We start from the raw sequence: 24,529 nt of genomic DNA, 5'->3' as shown, positions 1-24,529 counted from the left end.
TCTTGTTATACAGAAAAAAACTTCATGAAAAAGCTTCAGATTTTGAGCTTTTTGGATTTCAGAATTTTGGATAAAGGATTGTGTACCTGTAATGGCCTGCTATGTTAAAATGTGGCAATCTTTCTGAGCTGATTAAATCAGACATTGTGGTCATTACACCATCCAGTTCTGTTTTGTTGCAAAAACTGATGAACTGTCCAGGAACTCAGATTTTGCAATCAGCGTTCCTAATTTGCAATGCTCACCAATTACACTTCTAAGTGTCATGAACACTGACTTTCTCAAGATGGTTATGTGTCTTATTAACTTAAGATACAACAAAACATTCTGAAATGGATGGTTAAACCATGATAAGCATCTCTGCTTGGGACATGCCCATGCAATCTTGTTGCCATGGAGGATGGGGAAGTGGGAAGAATGGGAACAGCACAGTCAGGACTCTGGAAGATTTGAAAAAATAAGGAGTCAGAGATGGGCCTTGCTAGTGAAAATAAGATCCATGAAATCTGGACCAAGTAGAAAGATTTTCAATTCTAACCAAAGATGTGAGCCTGCTGGAGAGCTGACAGTGAATTTTTATCTGTTCTTCAAAATGCCACATATCTTCCAAATTTGCAACACACAATGAAAAAGGGCTAGAAGACAGATCTTGACTGCATTAATTATTTCATGTAAAAGTACCGTTCCTTGAACTTGGTTGATTAGTTGACCTTTAATTGATGTTTAGTTTGATGTTTCAATTAAAAAGTCTGGTCTTTCCATTCTCTCAGTCATTTCAGGAAAATTAATCTCTTTAAAATTCATTTTTCTCCAAGTGGATTGTAACAGTAGCTCTCTATGCCCTTTTCTGCATTCAGTACATCCATCAAAACTCCACACTTTGGAATTCTTCAATCGCTGTACTCCCATCAGTTAGGAAGTTGAACAGTTCATCCACAGCAGCAGTTCCCCAGATGTGGAAACTAGCTTGTAGCAAAAGACTTTGTCTGTCTCTTATGGGTGCTGAAGAGCACTGCAGCTCTTCTGTCTACTACCTTTCAAAAAGATACTCATACAAACATCAAAGCATTATTTCCACAGGATCTTCCAATGTACCACTTTGATTTCTCATCCTTCTAAGTAATATGGGAATCCCATCTTTCCAAGTACCTCCCAAATCCTTCATCACCATTACCTGGAAGGACAAGAGTAGTAAGTACATGACAACCCCACCATCTCGAAGTTCCATCCAAGTCAGATACTTGGACTTCAAATTGCAGTTCCTTCTGGTCATTAGGCTGTAACCCTGAACACACACTCTTATAGCACAGTGCAAGGACCTTTACTGCAGACTGCCTGTTTAAAGTTAACTAGAGATGAACAATAAATGCTGTTGAAAGTTAACCGTGTGAGTGAGTAGGTGATATTGCTGGGACAAAGAAGTAAAACAAAACATGCCCTTTACAGAAACCGACATGAAATTCCAATTTCCTTCACCCCAGCCCCATCTATTTAAGTTACTGTGCTGGTGACCAACTTCAGAACTTCAACTCATAATTTTTTGCCTGAGTCCCTGCGATGTGTTCAGAACATCGTTTGGAACAGTATGGCGCGGTCAAGTGACCTAAATAAACACACTGCAATTGCCTAGGACAATGGTACTTCTTCAAAAGCCCCAGTAAAAGGTGAGCACTGGGCCTCAAACACACACTATAAGGGAACTGTAAAAGTTACAGGAAGGGAGGGAAAGCTGAGCAAATTCCAGCTATTACTTTCAGAAGACATTTGAACAAAGATAAACTTGGCAAAAACTTAAAGCATGTGCATCATAAAACAACTTAGAAGACTTGAAAGAGTTAGAGAACAGATGAAAGCTTGAAATAAACAAATATTTAAGAATCTGAATTAGCACTTAAAATGCTAGGGCATAGTAGGCTACAGACCAAATGCAGGCAACTGGGATGAGTAGAGTTTGATGTTTGTTGATCAGCAAAGAGCCTGTTTCTTGGTTGTTTGAGTTTTGCACCACTCCCAAACAAAGCCCTCAATCACTGTGGAACTTCCACACACACTATCATCAGTATCAAAATCACAACAGTCAAAGCATTGAAGCACCCAGTCCCACCTTAGCAGTGACTGTCTGATGTAGCTAATTATTCCCTCCAGCCACACGTCCAAAATAGCTCCCAATGAAAGCATAATGCCTCCCTCCTCTATACTTCTCTTCAGCTCTGAAGAGTCATCTAGATTTGAAACATTAGCTTGCTCTCTCTTCATAGATGCTGTCTGACTGACTGTGATCTCCAGCATTTTTTGCTTTCAGTACATATCTCAGTATCTGTAGTTAGCGAGTTTTGAGAAGTTTTGTAGCTCAGATTGAGGTTCTGGATGTAGGTTTGCTTGCTGAGCTGGAATGTTCATTTCCAGACTGTCAGCCTGCTAGGTGACAGCTTCAGTGGGCCTCCGGGAGAAGCACTGTTGACAATTCCTGCTTTCTATGTTTGGGTTTCTTTGGGTTGGTGATGTCATTTCCAATGGCAAAGTCATTTCCTGTTCTTTTTCTCAGGGAGTGGTAAATAGGATCCAAGTCAATGTGTTTGTTGATAGAGTTCCGGTTGGAATGCCATGCTTTTAGGAATTCTCGTGCGTGTCTCTGTTTGGCTTGTCCTAGGATGGATGTGTTGTCCCAGTCGAAGTGGTGTCCTTCCTCATCAGTATGTGATGATACTAGTGAGAGAGGGCCATGTCTTTTTGTGGCTAGTTGGTGTTCATGTATCCTGGTGGCTAGTTCTCTATCTGTTTGTTCAAAGTAGTGCTTGCTACAGTCCTTGCACGGTATTTTATAAATGATGTTAGTTTTGCTCATTGTCTGTATAGGGTCTTTCAAGTTCATTAGCTGCTGTTTCAGAGTGTTGCTGGGTGTGTGGCCCACAAACCAACCAATACACTAGAAAAGCAGCTAATGAACTTGAAAGACCCTATACAGACAATGAGCAAAACTAACATCATTTATAAAATACCGTGCAAGGACTGTAGCAAACATTACATTGGACAAACTGGCAGAAAACTAGCCACCAGAATACGTGAACATCAATTAGCTACAAAACGACATGTCCCTTTCTAAATGTATCCTCACATACAGCTGAGTAAGGATACCACTTCGACTGGGACAACACATACATCCTAGGACGAGCCTGAGAAAAAGAACAGGAAATGACATCACCAACCCATAGAAACCCAAACATATAAATAGAAAACAGGAATCAGCAACAGTGCATTGCCCGGAGGCCGACTGAAGATGTTACCTAGTATGGTGACAAAACGTCTGGAAATGAACCTTCCAGCTCAGTGAGCAAACCTACATCCAGAGCATCTTAGCTCCTTGGAAAGGGCTGATGTTGCAATTTCTAAGCCATGTACTATGGTAAGATATTGCCCATGGATACCAACAGAAGACTGATAGCAGATCTCCATTGTCCAACTCCTCTCCCTATCATGCCCTGTAGATATATTCACGCGGTCTGTTCAAACATGTTATGACATGTCTGGTGCAGGAAGAACTTGAACCCAGATCTTCTAGCCTGCACGGTGGCACAGTGGTTAGCACTGCTGTCACACAGCACCAGTGTCCCAGGTTCAATTCCAGCCTTGGGCAGCTGTCTGTATGGAGTTTGCATGTTCTGCTCATGTCTGCGTGGGTTTCCTCCGGGTGCTCCGGTTTCCTCCCACCATCCAAAGATGTGCAGGTCAGGTGAACTGGCCATGCTAAATTGCCCGTAGTGTTAGGTGGATTAGTCAGAGGAAAATGGGTCTGGGTGGGTTACTCTTCGGAGAGTCGGTGTGGACTGGTTGGGTCAAAGGGAATATAATTTTTTTAAAAAAACAGTGGGGAAGCACAAGAAGACAGTCAGCTGTTGGGCAAATCTGGAGAAAGTTGTAGGACTGAGGTTATAGAGGTTGAAAGGTGTAAGGCAGTGAAATGACAAGATTAATTTAAATTTGAAATGTCGAGAGTCCCGAAACCAATGCACAACAGCAGAGAAGATGGCGAAGTGAAATTTAGGATTGTGTAGAATTTAGACAGCAAAGCCCCAGGTACCCTCAGGTTAAAACGGATAAAAAGCATTCATGCAGTTGGGTCTGAATGTGTCAAAAATAGGGTGAGAAGTTAGGGGCCAGCTGAAGTTGTGGCAGAAAGGTAATAGGAAGGCAGTAGTTGAAGACGGCAGTGCTTATGGTACGATCATTTAGGCTCAGAAAGGAATAAAGCACTAATAGAAATAATTGGGGAAATTGAAAGGTCACATTTCCAGGTCGAAGGCATGTTGTTTCAGTCACTCTAATGATGTCAAAATCTTAAACTGCTCTGTGATTGGTTGAATACCAAAAAGAAATGAATCTGACAATCAGAACAATATAGCCACCTACTCAGCTGAGGTATGGATTCGGATTTAGGTACTGACTAGCAATCAGCCATCACTCGGTTTCCTCCTGCAAGAATTCAGGCTCTGATACAAATTCCACTGCTCCTCCCACAGGGCTCATTTCCAGTCGGCATCCTTCATGTGAGTGAGATAGCAAGAAAGTGAGTGTGTCAACACAATGGATAAACATTAGGGAGAGGATGGCTCAGGGAAGCCACAGCACAGCTGAAATGAAGTTTGTCCTCACATATATACATTGGGGTCTTTTCGAGAACTCAATCATATTTGTGAAAACAAAAACTATGGAAGAAAAGCAACAGCCTGTCCCACCAGTTGCACAGACAGTTCCGACAAATACAAATGATTTTCTATGGCTCATTTCCCAACCTCTCCATCGGGAATAACAAAGCCCTAGGCAGAAATGGCTCAGAGGCAAACCTTTGGCTCATCATTAACTGTTTAATTATTTGAAGGAATACAGCCCTCATAACCCAGCTAGGTGAATTAGGCACCTGAGACAGTGGATTTGCAATATGTCCAGATGAACATACACATTTCGTAAAGGCCTCCTGACTGTTACCATCTTGAGAAAGTGTATATGGTATGGGCAGATAGGGAAAGGGTTAGGTTTTGGTTGTGAGAGACAAAGGCTCAGCTAGCATGACTTGGATCAGATAAGAACTTGCAGTAGACAATGAGGTGCTAAAGGCAAGGGTAGTAGGTTGACGTAGTGCCACTGTTTAAGAAGGGTGGTAAAGACAAGTCAGGGAACCATAGACTGGTGAGCCTGACCTCGGTGGTGGGCAAGTTGTTGGAGGGAATCCTGAGGGACACAATGTACATGTATTTGGAAAGGCAAGGACTGATTAGAGATAGTCAACGTGGCTTTGTGCGTGGGAAATTATGTCTCACAAACTTGATTGAGGTTTTTGAAGAAGTAACAAAGAAGATTGATGAGGGCAGAGAGGTAGATGTGATCTATATGAACTTCAGTAAAGCATTTGACAAGGTTCCCCATGGGAGACTGGTTAGCAAGGTTAGATCTCATGGAATACAGGGAGAACTAGCCATTTGGATACAGAACTGGCTCAAAAGTAGAAGACAGAGGGTGGTGGTGGAGGGTTGTTTTTCAGACTGGAGGCCTGTGACCAGTGGAGTGCCACAAGGATCGGTGCTGGGTCCACTACTTTTCATCATTGATATAAATGATTTGGATTGAGAGCATAAGAGGTACAGTTAGTAAGTTTGCAGATGACACCAAAATTGGAGGTGTAGTGGACAGCGAAGGAGGTTACCTCAGATTACAACGGGATCTTGACCAGATGGGCCAATAGGCTGAGAAGTGGTAGATGGAGTTTAATTCAGATAAATGTGAGGTGCTGCATTTTGGGAAAGCAAATCTTAGCAGGACTTATACACTTTATGGTAAGGTACTAGAGAGTGTTGCTGAACAAAGAGACCTTGGAGTGCAGGTTCATAGCTCCTTGAAAGTGGAGTCGCAGGTAGATAGGATAGTGAAGACGGCGTTTGGTATGCTTTCCTTTATTGGTCAGAGTATTGAGTACAGGAGTTGGGAGGTCCAGTTGCAGCTGTACAGGACATTGATTAGGCCACTGTTGGAATAATGCGTGCAGTTCTGGTCTCCTTCCTATTGGACGGATGTTTTGAAACTTGAAAGGGTTCAGAAATGATTTACAAGGATGTTGCTGGGGTTGGAGGATTTGAGCTATAAAAGGAGAAGCTGATTAGGCGAGGGCTGTTTTCCCTGGAGTGTCAGAATCTGAGGGGTGACCTTACAGAGGTTTACAAAATCATGAGGGGCATGGATAGGATGAATAGACAAAGTCTTTTCCCTGGGGTCGGGGAGTCCAGAACTAGAGAACATAGGTTTAGGGTGAGAGGGGAAAGATATAAAAGAGACCAATGGGGCAACATTTTCACGCAGAGGATGGTAAGTGTGTGGAATGAGCTGCCAGAGGAAGTGGTGGAGGCTGGTACAATTGCAACATTTGGATGGTATATGAATAGGAAGGGATTGAAGGTAAATGGGCCAGGTGCTGGCAGGTGGGACTAGATTGGGTTGGGATATCTGGTTGGCATGGATGGGTTGGACCGAAGGGTCTGTTTCCATGCTGTACATCACTATGACTATGTAAAAAGGAAGTTAACAAGGTGAAAAGTGTTCATTTTATGAAGCCAGTTAACAAGGTTAAGAACATTCATTGTACAACACCAGATTAAGCCATCTTCACTGTTGATGCTTGCTGATTGATTGGGTGACTGTTACAATATAGACGTTGCCTTATTTGGATGCTGTTCACTGTAAGTGACTATCTAATTCATTAAGAATCTGCTGCTCGAGAGAAGACCGAGAACTCATGTCTCTGTGCACATGGGCATTGGTTCTCTCTCCCTCCAGGGCCCGGAATAAAGATGGAGGAGGTAAAGCCATACTGGGTGTCTGAGTGTTTGCTACGTCTGATTTAGGGATAGGAAAATGGGCTGATAGTCTGAACTGAAACAGTCTGGCAGGGAGCTGTCCAAATCCAGAAACATTTAGGCTCCACCCCAGGTCAGAATTTGAAGCAGTTTCAAGAGAGCAAGAGATAAAATTCAAACAAATTAAAAAGAGTAAACTATATAGTCTTTACTGAGCATATGCAGATGAATTAAATATTACTAAAAGATCTATTAGTAATGCTTCTACCTTAAGCATTTTACATTTGCCAATTATATATGCCTGCACAACACTGATGGTTCATCCTCAAGTTAATGCTCAGATCCAGGAACCCACAATTTTTGACTATGAGGAAAGAAGACAAGTTGAACCATTCTGACATCTGTGGTGAACAGACTTGCTGCTTGAACAATACTAACTAAGTTAGTCATGGTAACAACTTTACGTCATCCAGCAGGTTCCATATTTGTCAAAACAACTGTAATAACACAAACAGAAATAATATGTAACTCTTAAGGTGATTCTGTGAGAAAATACACCAAGTTTAGCTTGTGTCATTTAGCCATTCTTAACCCATGACCTTACAGTGTAGTGTCAGTTGGATGAGGTACTGAGCTGGGGAAAAGCAAAACATATTTTGATTAATTGATTTTGTTCCTGCCCATAATACCAAAAGTATATAAATACAAATCTCATCTTTCTTGACCCATAAGACCTCCCGAAGCATTTACAGCCAATTAATCTCTTTTGAAGTGTCATCACTTTTGTGATATCAGGAACATGATATCTCAAATGTATTCAGCAATTGCCTACAACTGGCAATGACCAGATAAACTGTTTTTGAGTGATGTTGTTTGTGCAGTCAAATATTGGTTGGAATATCAGAGAGAACAGGTACACTTCTTCAAAAGTGGCCATCTTACATTCACATGGGGCAGCAAATGTAATGTCTCTCCTTAAGAGATGACATAGCAGACAATTCACTGTTCTACTGGTCATACACCGTAGTGTCAGCCTACATTAAGTCTCTGCAGTGCAGTGGGCCAAAACCATGTCCTGCTGACTCAGAATGGAGTGTGTTACTACTAAGCCATAACTGATACTGTCACTGTTGCTATCCTGGCTTAGGTTACACCACCAAGTACGCTTGTCACGAATTGCCTCTTTGATCTGGGGAGAGAGAGTTAGCTGCATGCATTGTATTGACGGGAGTGTCGGCCACAATTGGTTTCAGTAGAATATGGACACAGAAACAGGTGCCAGGAGCTTAAACATAAAAAGGCTGCTGACCACAATATGCTGGATTTTTTTCCCTGTATGAACATTCAGAGGACAGAATTAAACTATTGGATGCCTTGTATGGTTGAAGAGCTAGCCAGAATTCACTATCTCGGCTGGCCTGAAGGTGGTTACAAACCTTCCTTGGGTAAGGCACCATCAGGCATCGGGTGATTGAGCATTTTGTGGGGGCTCATTGCTCACTGTAAAATCATATGTCAATCACATGATGGATGGCTGCCTCAGGGGAATACCCAAAACACAGTTACAGAGTTGGAGATTGGTTGGAAAATGGGAGGGAAACATTTGCTAGATCGGATATCGATACACGTCAACCACACATTGCTCAGGAAACAAGCTTTTGTTGGATTGGAGGGGTATTTGAGACATTGTTGGAAGAACAAAATAGAACATAGTCAAGAATTAAGGTTTTCCTTTGTTCAGTTTTCACATGTGGGATATACGCAATAAAAGTTTATCGACTTTGTTCCTGGTTTGTAAACATAACTTTGAGATGAGAAGTCTATTTTTTCCCCCATCAGTAAGACTGAGTTAAGATACTGGATTGTTTTAAGAAAAATAAGGATGTCAGGAAATAAAGTTCCTCTGGTGTAATCACCACAAAGCAGAGTTTCACATCCCCTTCCAACTGAAGAGTACAGACTCAAAATCAAAGTGCACAAGTAAGGGAATTTCTTTTGGGAACCCCCCTCCCCCCAATCCCAGACAGTGAAGCCTCTTATAGAATCGTAGAATCCCTACAGTGCAGAAAGAGGCCATTCGGTCCACTGAGTCCACACCGATCCTCCGGAGAGCATCCCACCCAATCCCTATACCTCCCACAACTAACTTACACATCCCTAGCTTCTATGAACAATTTGGCATGGCCAATCCACCTAAACTGCTCTTCTTCAAGAAACAAAGTGCTGAAATCTCAGCAGACCAACCATCTACAAAGGCTGTGTATGTGATCCTTACACTTGGTGCTGAACAACCTCATTATGGGAGTATTTCAAGTGGGAACATTCAGGAGTGTATGTGGAAGGAGGCAATTCAGTCCACACGACCCTCCAAACAGCAGCTCACCCAGACCTATGCCCCTATCCTATCCCTGCATTTTCCATGGCTAACTCACCTAGCCTGCACATCCCTGGACACTATGGAAAATTTAGCATGGCCAATCCACCCTAACCTGCACATCTTTGGACTATGAGAAGAAACCAAAGCACCTGGAGGAAATCCACACAGAGATTCAGAGAGCATATAAACTCCACACAGACAGTTGCCAGAGGCTCAGTTGCCAGTTGCATTGAATCCAGGGCTCTAGCATTGAGGGGCAGCAGTGCTAACCACTGCTTAGAAAATAACCTTCGATATTGTTGCATTTAGTCTTCGTCAGCATAGCTTTAGAAAGACACAGACTATTTTTAAAAGAAACATGCTTATACATAATCTTGGGATGATTGAAACGTGACATGTGAAGAGAAGTATGCTGCTCTTTGTACCCCAAAAACTTAAGCCCAGGCGCTTGGGCCTGAAGAATGTCTAAATTTGTATTTATTGTAATAAATATTTGTTGGATTCCTCAATACCACAAAATAGATGCCTAATTTGCTATATTGCAATAATGACATAAATCTTACCATGAGGTAAAAAGCCCCTGCTGGGGACTAAGCCCCACATCAGACAAAACAGAACGCAAGAGCACTGTGTAGCTTCCAATAAAGTGTGTCAGATACTTTTGCAAGAATAGCCAGGCGTCAGACATAAAAATCTAGTGAGAGTCCTAAGCAGTGGACAGTACGAAAATTGGCTGATCTGCTGAAATTTTCTTCTGCTGGACAGCAGTTTAAAGCACCAAAAACAAACCAATGTCCTTCCAGATGGGGGTCAATTTCTTCTGAAAATCAATGTCACATCCAGCTAGACTTTCGCTCATAAACAAAGAGATCCTTCATTTACAATCCAGAGAATTTTCAAAAATAGGCAGTCGGCTGATTAAAAATTCATTCAACAACTGGAAAAAAGTAATACTAGTGAACCAGAGAGATACCTCTTAAAATGAAAACATGCCAGTTTATTCAGACAGACACAGTATGGTATTAAAGAACCTCAATGAACATGTAGCCTAGTCCTTGTTTTCAATAACCAAGGCAAAAGATTTAGGATAAAAAATTACCAAACTAGAATGATCAGCCATTTAATACATAAATAATACAATGATTTGACAAATCAAAAATAAGAGACCATGAATAAGTCTTCCACTTGGTTCCTAAATTACCTGCTTTTAGCCGTTAGGGGCTATCAAGCGAAACCGATACCAGATACAAGATTAAAAAGATTTCTAGAATTCTGGTGGAAATTCCCCAAAATATTTGGGTGGAATCAAAATGAACTAAGCATCAACACTGGGAAATATTCTCTACTACATTATTAAAAACAAATTTCTATTGGTGCGGCCTCTTCCCGGGTTATAAACTCAGTAAGTATGGCTGGCCAGTGGTGCCTATTCAAATGGCATTCGTAAGTATCAATCGTAATGTTCAACGTCGATGGTCACAGTAGAAGCTAACCCTGTTCTTAGGATTAATCACAGTGGTCAATGTTTCAAAGATCAAAGGCAGATCCTCTAGCTGATTTTCCCCTACCTTTAATGTAGGGTAAGCCATCGCGGACAGAGTGCAGGAAATCCTCAAGGACAAAGGTGAAGAGCCAGAGGTGATGGTACATGTCAGCACAAATGATGTCAGGAAGAAGAGGAGGAACATACTACAGCGGGACTTCGGAGAACTAGGAAGGCGGCTGAAAAGCAGGACGTCCAGGGTGGTTATCTCTGGTTTGCTTCCAGTTCCTCGGGCTGGAGAGGCCAGAAACAGGGAGATAATGGACTTGAACGTGTGGCTGGGGAACTGGTGCAGGAAGCAAGGATTTAAATTCTTGGATCACTGGGGTATGTTTTGTGGTAAGCATAAATTCTACAAGAGAGACGGTTTGCACCTTAATAAGTTGGGGACCAGCATTCTGGCAGGTTTGTTACTGCAACACAGCTACGTTTAAACTAAGTGGGGGGGGGGGGGGGGGAAAAGAGGGGACAAACTGGATGTTTAAGAAGGAAATTGAAGGGAAAGTTAGAACAAGGGAAGTCAAGAAAGACAACTAAACAAATGAAGCAGAAAACTCAAAAAGGGACCATGCTGTAAGGTTGAGTGAAATAGGAGTTGATGGGAAGGGTGAGGGCAGTAACGAATTAAAAATACTATACATGAATGGACAAAGCATTAGACATAAGATGGATGAGCTTGAGGCTCCTTTGGAAATTGGCAGATACGATATTGTGGGGATAACTGAGACGTGGCTTCATGGGGACAGGGCCTGGGAAATGAATATTCAAGGCTACACGTGCTATCGTAAGGACAGACTGATGGGCGGGGGGGGGGGGGGGGGGGGGTGGCCATGTTGGTAAGGGACGATATTCAAACCCTTGCGTGGGGGGACCTAGAATCAGGGGATGTAGAGTAAGAATTTCTCAGCTCTATCCATACTAAGGGTAAAAAGACCCTCTTGGGAGTTATCTACAGGCCCCCAAACAGTAGTCTGGATATCAGATGTAAGTTGAATCAGGAGCTGAAATTGGCCTGTTGCAAAGGTATTACTACAGTTGTTATAGGGGATTTCAACATGCAGGTAGACTGGGAGAATCAGGATGGTATTGGACCTCAAGAAAGAGACTTTGTGGAGTGCCTCAGAAATGGATTCTTAGCTGGTGCTGGAGCCGACCAGGGAGAAGGCAATTCTGGATCTGGTATTGTGTAATGAACCAGAATTGGTCAGAGACCTTGAAGTGAAGGAGCCATTGGGAAGTAGTGACCATAATACATTAAGCTTCAATCTGCAATTTGAGAGGGAGAGGGTACAGTCGGAAGTGATGGTACTTCTGTTGAATAAAGGGAACTATGGAGCTATGAGGGAGGAGCTGGCCAAAGTTCAATGGTGCAATACCTTAGCAGGGATGACCGTGGAGGAACAATAGCGGATATTTCTGTGTATAACGCAGAAGTTGCAGAATCAATTCATTCTTAAAAGGAAGAAAGATCCCAGGAGGAGGCATAGGTGGCCGTGGCTGACGAGGGAAGTTAAGAAACAAAAAGTTAAAAGGAGAAAAAGTATGACATAGCAAAGATAAATGGGAAAATGGAGAACTGGGAAGCTTAAAAAAAAAAGAGGATTACTAAAAAGGAAATACGCAGAGAAAAAATGAGGTACGAAGGTAAACTGGCCAAAAATATAAAGGAGGATAGTAAAAGCATTTTTAGGTATGTGCAAGGCAAAAAAATGGTTAAGACTAAAATTGGGCCCTTGAAGGCAGAAACAGGGGAATATATTACGGGGAACAAAGAAATGGCAGAAGAATTGAATTTGTACTTCAAATCTGTGTTCACTGGGGAAGACACAAGCAATCTCCCTGAGGTAACAGTCGCTGAAGGACCTGAACTGAAGGGAATTTATATTTGCCAGGAATTGGTGTTGGAGAGACTGTTAGGTCTGGACGTTGATAAGACCCCGGGGCCTGATGGTCTACATCCCAGGGTACTGAAGGAGGTGGCTCAGGAAATCGTGGGTGTGTTGGTGATTATTTTCCAGAGTTCAATAGATTCAGGATCAGTTCCTGCGGATTGGAGGGTGGCTAATGTTGTACCACTTTTTAAGAAAGGTGGGAGAGAGAAAGCAGGAAATTATAGACCAGTTAGTCTGACCTCAGTGGTGGGAAAGATGCTGGTGTCTATTATAAAGGATGAAATTACGGCACATCTGGATAGTAGTAACAGGACAGGACAGAGTCAGCATGGATTTATGAAGGGGAACTCATGCTTGACTAATCTTCTGGAATTTTTTGAGGATGTAACTCTGAAGATGGACGAGGGAGATCCAGTAGATGTAGTGTACCTGGATTTTCAGAAAGCTTTTGATAAACTCCCACACAGGGAGGTTAGTGAGCAAAATTAGGGAGCATGATATTGGGGCGAAGTACTAACTTGGATTGAAAGTTGGCTGGCTGACAGGAAACAAAGTAGTGATAAACGGCTCCATTTTGGAATGGCAGGCAGTGACCAGTGGGGTACCGCAGGGATCAGTACTGGGACCGCAGCTTTTTACAATATATATTAATAATATAGAAGATGGTATTAGTAATAACATTAGCAAATTTGCTGATGATATTAAGCTGGGTGGCAGGGTGAAATGTGATGAGGATGTTAGGAGATTACAGGGTGACCTGGACAGGGTAAGTGAGTAGTCAGATGCAGTTTAATGTGGATAAATGTATGGTTATCCACTTTGGTGGCAAGAACAGGAAGGCAGATTACTACCTCAATGGAATCAATTTAGGTAAAGGGGCAGTACAAAGAGATCTGGGTGTTCTTGTACACCAGTCAATGAAGGTAAGCATGCAGGTACAGCAGGTAGTGAAGAAGGCTAATAGCATGCTGGCCTTCATAACAAGAGAGATAGCGTATAGAAGCAAAGAGGTTCTTCTGCAGCTGTACAGGGCCCTGGTGAGACCACACCTGGAGTACTGTGTGCAGTTCTGGTCTCCAAATTTGAGGAAAGACATTCTGGCTATTGAGGGAGTGCAGCGTAGGTTCACGAGGTCAATTCCTGGAATGGCGGGACTACCTTACGCTGAAAGACTGGAGTGACTGGGCTTGTATACCCTTGAGTTTAGAAGACTGAGAGGGGAATCTGATTGAGACATATAAGATTATTAAAAGGATTGGACACTCTGGGAGGCAGGAAACATGTTTCTGCTGATGGGGGAGTGCCGAACCAGAGGACACAGCTTAGAAATACGGGGTAGACCATTTTGGACAGAGATGAGGAGAAACTTCTTCACCCAGAGAGTGGCGGCTGTGTGGAATGCTCTGCCCCAGAGGGCAGTGGAGGCCCAGTGTCTGGATTCATTTAAGAAAGAGTTGGATAGAGCTCTTAAAGATAGTGGAATCAAGGGTTATGGAGATAAGGCAGGAACAGGATACTGATTAAGGATGATCAGCCATGATCATATTGAATGGTGGTGCAGGTTCAAAGGGCAGAATGGCCTACTCCTGCACCTATTGTCTATTACTTCCTTACTGCTGACCTTTTTGAGATGAGCAGACTCAGGTCTGGCCAGCAACTTTATCTTTGCAAAGAAAATCTGAAGAGTGATCAATCTGATGGAAACCAGGTCCTTGGTCTGAACAGGAGTTCACTAGACGAGCTGCAATATTAAATACTGGTATACAAACACTTACAATTATAAAAGGAGCTAGTATTTGTTACGATCGAGACCAAAACAAAAAAAAGAGTGCAGTCACTCTAATCCCACTATTCCACTGGTCACAACGTAAAATAAAAATGTTTTCCAGTTGCCAACATGACCAATTACATATACTTTGTCTATATCATTACTGTCAATCTGTTTACCTCATTTAAAAAAAACCTGATTAATTGATTAAAACCTATCAAAAAGGTTATCAAAACAATTTCTTTCAATCAAGATGCCAACCAATTATTACATACATAATCAGGAACATAGAATCTGAACATTCCCAAAAGTACACGAGACTGTGTGCATGCACACAAGAGAGTGGGAGGTTTACTCAGTACCAGAGGTACAAAAGTTTAAAAAGTCCCTGCTGTGAACCCCTCATTTTTCACCATCACTGGCTTGTACAAGCTCTGCATGGTCAGAGTTTATGAGTATTACACAAAGAAATATTGCTTCTAGTTTCTGACATACTTTTCAATTTTCCCAGATTGCCCTGAAATCTCATGCATACTAATGCAAGGTATCCTGGAGAAATAAGGATATTAAAAAGTTTGTATTTTTTTGCCAAGTGAACCTGAACTTTCACCTTATGCAAATTAATCTTTTGAGGGCTGTTTGAGTGAACACCATGCAAAGGGTCATTTACTTCAGTTGCAGTTTCTTTATCTTGGAAGTAAATTGTTTCAATATAAGGGCAAGCCATTTGGCCCATCAAACCCATGCAGATTCTCAGAGCAGTGAAGAGCACCCTGCCCTATTCCTGTAATAATCTTCCATTGAGCTACTAAATCAATTCCCTATTTAAAAGTCATGATTGAGTGTGTCTCCAACCTTTCAGGTGGCACATTCTACACTGCAAATATTTACAGAGTTAAAATATTTCTTTCATGTCACCAAGCATTTAAAAACAATCTGTAGACAAACCACACACCACCTGAAACACTGAGAAAAAAAGTCAGAACAATCAACTCACCCATTATGAAATTCAGAGTACACACACCACAGGGTGTAGGGCCTACACAAGGTGAAATTATTCCCCTTCTGCCAGAATAAACACTGAAATGGCTGACTTCCAAAACTTTCTGATGAAAGAACAGCCAGCAAATTCTAAACAACTTGACTTTAATTCTCTTTGTTATCCACAAGATAAGAATGCAGAGTTGCCACAGTACATATGAGTGAATGTTGCCAAGTTCTGTGTTTTCACTTGCAGGCTCTTTACTTGACCTCTTCAATTGTTGCAGGTTCTGAAGCAGCTTTCAACAAAGTATTGTGCAAGAACCTTTGCTCTTTCTCCACTCTCTATGTCTAGTTGCTACAAATCTAGCTGACATCATGGCTGAGAAGGCCAATCAGAGGCTGTCCAAAAGAAACCCTGACCTTGCATATTACTAATTGCATATATCTCTGACTAAAATAAATTTTAAAAGATAGAAACTGCTGGAAAACTTCAGCAGGGCATGGCAGCACCTGTGAAGAGACAGAGACAAACTAACTAGTGTTTCGAGTCTAATAACTTGAACTCAGAACCTTTCCAAGCAAGAGTCATGCATCTCAAAAACACCATGAAGTTAACTTTGATTTCTCCTTCCACAAATGTTGCCTGCCGAGTATTCCGCTTATTTTACACCATCTACCAGCAGTTTCATGGCCTTTGCTGTCCAAGTAATGGATTGCTTCACTGCACAAAGGTCTGGGTGAAATTCAGCCATGTCCTCTGCCATAGTGAATGTGTTGTCAATATTAACTGTGCCTCTAATTTCTTTAATCGTTCTAAGTTTTGAACAAAATCTCTCAAGAAAAAGCATGGAGATGGGGTGCACATAACGGTGAGAGAAAAAGTGAAAGAAACTTTAACATAGGTACAGAAGAGCAGGCTCTTCAGAACTTATCACTCTGATATGTTGTCGAATTAGAAAGAGCTTTACAACGCACACAACTATACTGTGCCTACAGAGGCGGACGACAGACAGCGAAAGACTGTTTGGTCGATCAAATCGACTTCACCCTGGATGCCTAACTTATTCAGTTTGAAAGCAGCCTTTTGACCCCCACCAGCAGCTTAGTGATCTCCAGGAAACAACAATAAAAAAAAACAGGTGAAAAGCAAGAATAATTAGGAAAATAAAATCTGGGATAAATAGTCCTGAGATTGACACTCTAGGCACCTGAACTTTTGCAGAACATAATATTGTTTGCCTGGAGGACCACAATCTTTTCATAATAAACAATTAGAGTAGGCACTTGAATGGCTTACAGCTCCAAATCATCCACCAGGTGAAATCTAGCAACCACATAAAACCACCTTTTGGAGATAGTAACTTTCAAAGTCACGGTTGGTTGTCGGTTTTCTCAAGCACCATGAAATCTGGCAGAAGATCTGATGGCGTAGGTTCTAAAAAGTAAGAGGTACTTAGTTGTTTGAGTCACTTGCTACAGCATCTTGTTCAGGATGTCACAGATCCGTCAGGCCAGAAACACATCCATACAACATGCTGCAACATTGCTTACACAATCTATGAACTAATGCTTGTCAGTAAGTGACTGAGCTCACCAAATCAGGAAATTTCTCAATATTGAGTTGAAGCTATTAGAGAAGTATTTTCACAAGTAGGCAAAGGAGATGAGGTGGATATATATTTCTATGAAATCTATGATAAATCTCAAAAGATGAGATGGGTGTGTGTTAGGTCACAATGCAGGCAGCAAAACAACATCAGCACGAATTGAGCAAATTATTTGCAACTGCTTGAGAAATCTGATGAGAATCGTGCTCTCAGCTTTGACAGCAAAAGCATTTTGGCTACATTTACCTAGAAGTCAGTGGCAGCACCAGACACAGTCTTAGGCACTAAAGCAAATACTAACCATGTTGACAGAGACAGACAGACATGAGTTTTGAATTCCCCCACCCTATGGAAAGGCCTTTTTGATCCACCTTAATTAAGCTCCTCATTGTATTAGAAGCCTCTACAAAAGTCACCCAAAATTGTTTTACCATGATCAACCTAAAGGAAGGCAGGTCTCAAAGCACCAGCACATCATAATATCACTTGATAAAATCAGTTCCATTTCTAGTAAAGGGGGAGGGCGACAAATTTCACAACCTCAGACCAGCCAGATTTTGAAGAGCAGAGTGTCAAGGGATTATGAGCATAGATTATTTCAGGGGTGCAAAGTAAAGTTTGGCCATGACATTTACATCAACAGAAAGATTAAAGATTCAAAATTGTTAATACAGAGGGGAGAAACCTAAAGGGAAAGCCCACAATTCTCATCTATTTCTGACAGATTTGATGTAAAAACACCAAGTTCTGGTGACTTTTAGATTTTGATTAAACCAGATTAGTGTAAGACTACACTAAAACCCCGGAACTAATTGGTTGATGGGGAGATAGATAATATGGTAAAGTCTATCTAAGCTACAATAGTCAGCATTCTTCTGCACTTCTCTTTTCTCAGTTCTCCAATGTTCTTAGCCTTCCTATATCCTCACCACATTGAAAAACAGATTACTGCATCATTTTATATACAATCCCAAAGTATTGAAATGGTATCACTCCTACAATCTGCAGACAAGTTAAAAGTCATTGCTGGAAAAGCGCAGCAGGTCAGGCAGCATCCAAGGAGAATCGACGTTTCGGGTATAAGCCTGAAGAAGGGTTTATGTCCGAAATGTCGATTCTCCTGCTCCTTGGATGCTGCCTGACCTGCTGCGCTTTTCTAGCAACACATTTTTCAGCTCTGATCTCCAGCATCTGCAGTCCTCACTTTCTCCAAGTTAAAATTCATATCAATTGATCACATTTTCTGTGTTTTCTCACATCATCTTACTCTTGACTGGTGTGGCATTGGATCATTCACTTAGAGTCATAGAGATAAACAGCACAGAAACAGCCCCTTCAGTCCATTTTGTCCATGCCAACCAGATATCCCAACCTAATCTTGTCCAATTTGCCAGCACATGGCCCATATCCCTCTAAACCCTTCCTATTCATATGCCTTTTAAATGCTGTAATTGTACCAGCCTCCACCACTTCATCCAGCAACTCATTCCAGACACACTCTCACTCTAAACCTATGTCCCCCTCTAGTTCTGGAGTCCCCCACCCCAAGGAAAAGGCTTTGTTTTTTGTGTCAAATCTACTTTCTACTATTCTTAGTTATAACAGCGTGAACATTCATTACTTGTGTAGCTTGTAAGTCACCTTATTATAAAGTCAAACCATAGAAAAGGAGCAAGTTTATAATATTGACACTTACCTCAGAAGCAGCTCTCACTCCTGTATAATATACATTTTAAAACATCTCTACTCTTAATTTTCTTCACTCTTCTCTCAGAAATCTTTACTAGAATACCGCAACATGAACCGTTAATGACTCTTCTCTCCAACAACCACTCCAGGAGGTAGGGTCAAGTATAGACCCAGACAATAGGTGGATGGAGGTGGGGATGAAGGACTGAAGTATAGACCTGCCAAACTCAATCCTGTCCCAAAATATCAGCATTAGCTCAGTGATTGCACTCCCATCACTGAATCCAAGGATTGTTAGATCACCTCCATTGCACAGACTCCAGCATGTAATCTACCTAATACAAGTGTAGTTTTAAGTGGGGAGTTGAATTTTTAAGAGGCGCTATCTTTCATTTGAGATGTCAAATCAAACTCCTGTCTACTTGCTCAGATATGACAGAGAATTGGAGAGAATAATGAACGTCTCTCCAATATCCTGACCTAAGTAAACTATTTCAGTCATGTTGGTTAAGCAATACAATTCTCACTTCAATGCTGCTTGAGGGAGCTTACTGTATGAACGTTGAGGATACTCCTAAAAACCACACATGAATTGTAGCCCCAATGTTATTGTCTGCTTCTGAGCTAATTCAACAACAAAAACCTCCAAAAATTCTTCACAACAGCATGAGCAAATACATTTAATATCAGCCAATGAAGAGATATTCAGGCAGATACCCAGAGGTTTAGTCAACAACGTAGAACATCTTGCAGGAGGGCATTCCAAAGGTTTGAACATTAATCGTTGAAAGCTGCGATCTTATTGAGAGGCTGAGCAGGCTCAGAGGTCCAAATGGCTTACTCCCATTTCTAATGGATTAATCGTTATGTGAAAGGTATTGCCAAGTGATGAAATAATTAAATTTTGGCGATCACAGGTGCCAATTTGGGTTCTGGATCTGGAAGAGAGATTCTAAAGTTTGAGGGGAGAGAGGCCAGAGAGAGAGAGAATTATAAACAAAGATGAGTTTTAAAGTTAAGGCCTACTTGATCTGAGAGTCAACAGAAGTCAGCAAACAGTGTTGCAAGTAGACAGGACACAGAGTCACAACATGGAAACAAACTCTTCAGTCCATTTGTCCGCACCAACCAAACATCCCAAATCTGACCTAGTCCCATTTGCCAGCAATTTGCCAAGATCCCTCTAAACCCTTCCTATTCATATATCCACCCAGATGTCTTTTAAAAGTTGTAACTATACCCACCGACACCACCTCCTCTGGCAGCTCATTCATACATCACCTTTTGCGTAGAAAACATTACCTCTTTTTAAAATCTTTGCCCTCTCTCCCTAAACCTATGCCCTCTAGTTTTAGACTCCCCGCCCGAGGGAAAAGACCTTGACTGTTCACATTATCCATGCCCATCATGAAAGTCTGAACACTTTCAGAAGAGTTTTGGACGATTTTACGTTTAAGTGTTCAACGTGGCTTCAAGAGTATGCATGCAACAGTCAAGTGTGAACTAAAGGCACGGTTTACGAAGTTTCCAGACGTAGGGACTGATGTTACGGAGGTGGAACTAAGTGACATCAATGCGTGGCTAGAAGCTTATTTCAAAGTTAAGTAGAGAAACCTGTATGATTCAGCCTCAGCTACCTGTATAATGTTTAGTGTTTGGGATTTCCCTATTGCTTGAAAATTTTTAAACGCTTCAATAAGAAGGAAATATCTGTTTTCATATTAAGTACAATGACTTTGCGACCTAATCCAGGGCAGATCAGGACCAGTGCAAAGCGAGCTCCCTGACAGTTACTAATCAGCTCAAACATAGAAGAAAAATCAAAACAAAGCTTCACTCCGAGTCACTGTTCGTTCTTGACACAATCCATCCCAAAATTACTTTATTACTGCAATGAATAATTTCGGAAGCTATTTGAAATCCCATTTCTACGTAACATGTAATTGTTTCACTGTATTGGGGAAAAATAAGAGCTAGGTAACTCAAAAAAAGTGAAAAGATGTGCAACAAAGCAAGGCTTTAAAAGAAAATTCGCCCAGACATCGCTTAAAGCAAAACACACAGGAAATTAAAAATTTTGCTTGAAAAAAAGGCACCGCCCACTGCATTGGGAAGAAGTTTCCAAATTCCTCTAACTGGAATGGGAGATAGAATGATCCTGGCCCACAGACAGAATTACCTGAAGACTGAGACAGAAGATGAGGAGAGACAGGGGAGCAAATGCTTCAATTAGTCTGGCGGCAGCAGCTGGGACAACGCCCAGTTTCAAAACAAAAAAAAACTTATCGATAACATGAAGCGAAGCTGAAAGCACCGCTACAAAGTAACTCACGTTCAGCAGGTTACAACCAGCAACAGGCTGAGACCTTTCCAAAAGTATCAAACTAAAAGCTGTACTCACCCTGCTTTTCACCTCTGCTGAGAAACCGTACGCGGGCCCGCTGTTAAACTGTTTCCCAGACATGCTTTTGTGATGTTACTTTAAACTCAACCTTTCTACAGAAAACAGCACAGCTACTGCGTCCTTTTGATGAGGTTTAGCAGAGTCAATCTAACCAAACTCCTCTTCCCCCGCCCGTTCAGTGAACGCGTGTCCATATATGGACAGAAACTTGACAAATTCCAGGCTGGGCGGAACTACCCTCCCCTTCTCCAATTCTCTACATCTTTGGGTCATTCACTGAGAAAGCTGCAGGAAACAGGGGCAGACAGGAAACTGACGTCAAGCAGTCACATCACCTTTTCATGCCACCCAGAACATATCATTGGATCGCACTAAGAACAGACGCTCTAGCGAAAGCAAGGGCTTGATCTATTCCGGGGGGCTCTTGAATAAGCTCTTAACCTGAAAATCTGGAGTATAAACGGAACACACACACACAGAGCTTTCAACAAGTAGCATGTTGATACTTCAAGCTGAGGACTAACGGGGAAGTTAGATTTTATTTTCACACAGAGATGGTTAATGCTTTACTGTAAGTGACTACTGAGCCGTTGAACCTGATATCATGAAAGGCATCTGTACTGAAGAATGTGGGCAAGAGGCGTGGGAAAAACTGAAAGGAGATTGTTCCAGCTGTAAGAGGCAGATAACCCTGTGCTGCACCCTTTTCATTACTTAAGAACATCAAACCTACATTTATTACAGACTGTAACTATTAGAGTAAAAACGCATTTATAGTATTATTTTAAACCTCCACTTTGCCCAAGCCAAATTGTTTATCTGTCCATTTTGACAGTGAGTACTCTAATCGGAATGCTCGTTCCCCCCGGGGCGTTCTATCGCGTTTCAGCATGTCTTAATCCAATGAGAGTCATATGCAGACAAATACATGCCAGCAGATATTGCAAGTTTTTCTTCACTAACACAAAAGGCTAGCTGCAGCATCCTAATATTCCCAGGATGCTGCAGATTAGGAAGGTGCCACGTTCAATCTCTGGTCTTGGTAGAATGTTAATAGGGGGCAGGAGAAAAGCCCAGATGAAGGGGATTATATCAGTTAGAATTTCCACCAACTGGTTCTGATGGAAAAGTTTAAATCAGGTTAAAGTGAGATCAGACTCAGCTGTAATGATCTTAGCATCCTCCACATTCTGGATTCAAACATGAAGAATGGTCACGTGGGTAGGGCAGCTCGCACTCGGGAACAAAAATATCTTTTTTTATTTCAAAAATATACTTTATTCTTAAAATACTTTGATGATCTATACAACTGGACATGCCATACGTATGTAAACATTCCATTTCTTTTCATACCGAAACAGAGTAATCATTCCTATTTACAGGTCTGTACGATTACATTTTTAGCTGAGGCGTCAGCAGAGCCCAAATAACTGCGTGGGCTCCCTGTTCCTCTTTAGGCAGGCAGATGTTACACGGTGGTCTTTCCCTATCGCGCCTTTGCGGCAGCTGCCCCAACCTTCAGCGTGTCCCTCAACACGTAGTCCTGGACCTTGGAATGTGCCAGTCTGCAACACTCAGTCGGGGTCAACTACTTCAGCTGGAAGATCAACAGGTTTCGGACCGCCCAGAGAGCATCCTTCACCGAGTTGATGATCCTCCATGCGCAGTTAATGTTCGTCTCGGTGTGAGTCCCGGGGAACAGGCCGTAGAACACGGAGTCCCACGTCACTGCGCTGCTCGGGATGAACCTCGACAAACACCACTGCATTCCTCTCCAGACTTCTTCTGCATAGGCACATTCCAGAAGGAGGTGTGTGACAGTCTTGTCCCCCCCACAGCCGCTTTGAGGACAGCGTGCGGTACGGCTGAGAGTCCGGGCGTGCATAAAGGATCTCACAGGCAGAGCCCTTCTCACAACCAGCCAAGCCATGTCTTGGTGCTTGTTGGAAAGTTCTGGCGATGAGGCATTCTGCCAAATGGCTTTGACAGTCTGCTCAGGGAACTGTTCGATAGGATCCACCCTCTCCTTTTCCCGAAGGGTCTCAAGGACACTATGTGCTGACCACTTCCTGATGGATTTGTGGTCAAAGGTGTTGTTCTTCATAAACTTCTCCACGAGGGACAGGTGATACGGAATGGTCCAACTACTCGGAGCATTCCGCGGCAGTGAGGCCAGGCCCATCCTCCAGTCAGATCTGGAGTCAGGCAGGGCTGCCCTCCATCTCCTGCCTTGTTTGTGTGCTGCATAGAGCCATTTCCCAAGTCCATCAGGAAGGATGCAAGCCTGAGAGGAGTGACTATTTCTGGCAGCGGGGACCTGGAGGTTAAGGCCACCCTATAAATGGATGACGTCGCCGTTTTCTGCTCGGATCCGCTGTCCGTGCGCAGACACATGTGCATATGTGACCAGTTCGAACGGGCCTAAGGGGCCAAGGTAAACCGAGGCTAGAGCGAGGCCATGCTCTTCGGGAACTGGGCCGACCAATCCTCGATCCACTTCACCGTCAGGACCGACCACCTGAAGGTGCTGGGTATTTGGTTCGGGGGGGCTGGGGCGTGCGCCAAGTCTTGGGAGGAGCGTATCAGCAAAGTGAGGCAGAAACTGGGCAGATGGAAACTACGGTCACTCTCCATCGCAGGAAAAAACCTGGTCATCAGGTGTGAGGCACTGTCATTGCTGTTACACGTGGCACAGGTCTGGCCTATTCCCAGAACTTGTGCCGCTGCAGTCACCCGGGCCATCTTCCAGTTTATATGGAGGTCAAAGATGGACCGGGTCCGAAGGGACTCACTGTACAAAGATCTGGGAAATGGGGGAAAAAATACACCCAATGCCACCCTCACCCTGATGGCCACCTTTGTGTGTGGCTGCATCAAGCTGTGCGTGGATCCCCAGTACGCAAACACCAAGTGTCACTGCGTACTGAGGTTCTACCTGTCCCCGGTGTTGTGAAAAATATCTTAGCCCTATCAGAAGGGGTGACATAAATGAGTGGTTCAGTGGTTAGCACTGCTGCCTCACAATGCATGGCACCCAGGTTCAATTCCACCTTCAGGTGACTGTGTGGAGTTTGCACATTCTCCCTGTATCTCCCTCTGGGTGCTCCAGTTCTCTCCCGAAATCCAAAGATGTGCAGGTTGGGTAGACTGGCCATGCTAAATTGCCCATGGTGTCCAGAGATGTGCAGACGGGGTTGGTTAGCCATGGGAAAATGCAGAGTTACAGGAATAGGATAGGAGGGTGGGTTGGATGGGATGCTTTTCAAAGGGTCAGTGAGGTGCTGTACATCTCTATGATTCTGTGACTCAATGGGTTAAATGGCCTACTGTAAGGATGCTATGAAAAGTACTCTGGCAGAAAATTGTGTGATTGGTAACATAAAGCAATCTGATTGAATTAGAAGGGCTTTTCCCCAAAAAAAC

General features: G+C 42.6%; 1 protein-coding gene across 1 annotated transcript in view; it reads right to left on the bottom strand.

Moving 5' to 3' along the window:
* The window catches only part of LOC140494577 (calponin-2-like), a 37,336-nt gene extending 15,964 nt beyond the window's left edge, over positions 1-21,372 (bottom strand). Inside the window, exon 1 of the mRNA XM_072593912.1 lies at positions 21,104-21,372. Within this exon, the coding sequence (XP_072450013.1) occupies positions 21,104-21,166 (63 nt within the window). The 5' untranslated portion in view covers positions 21,167-21,372. The remainder of the gene's footprint in view (positions 1-21,103) is intronic.
* Between the last annotated feature and the right edge of the window lie 3,157 nt (positions 21,373-24,529).

Source organism: Chiloscyllium punctatum, chromosome 24 (genome assembly GCF_047496795.1).
Source record: "Chiloscyllium punctatum isolate Juve2018m chromosome 24, sChiPun1.3, whole genome shotgun sequence".
Classification (NCBI taxonomy): domain Eukaryota; kingdom Metazoa; phylum Chordata; class Chondrichthyes; order Orectolobiformes; family Hemiscylliidae; genus Chiloscyllium; species Chiloscyllium punctatum.
Note: the sequence above shows the minus strand (reverse complement) of the source record. Positions and strands in the feature narration are given on the sequence as shown.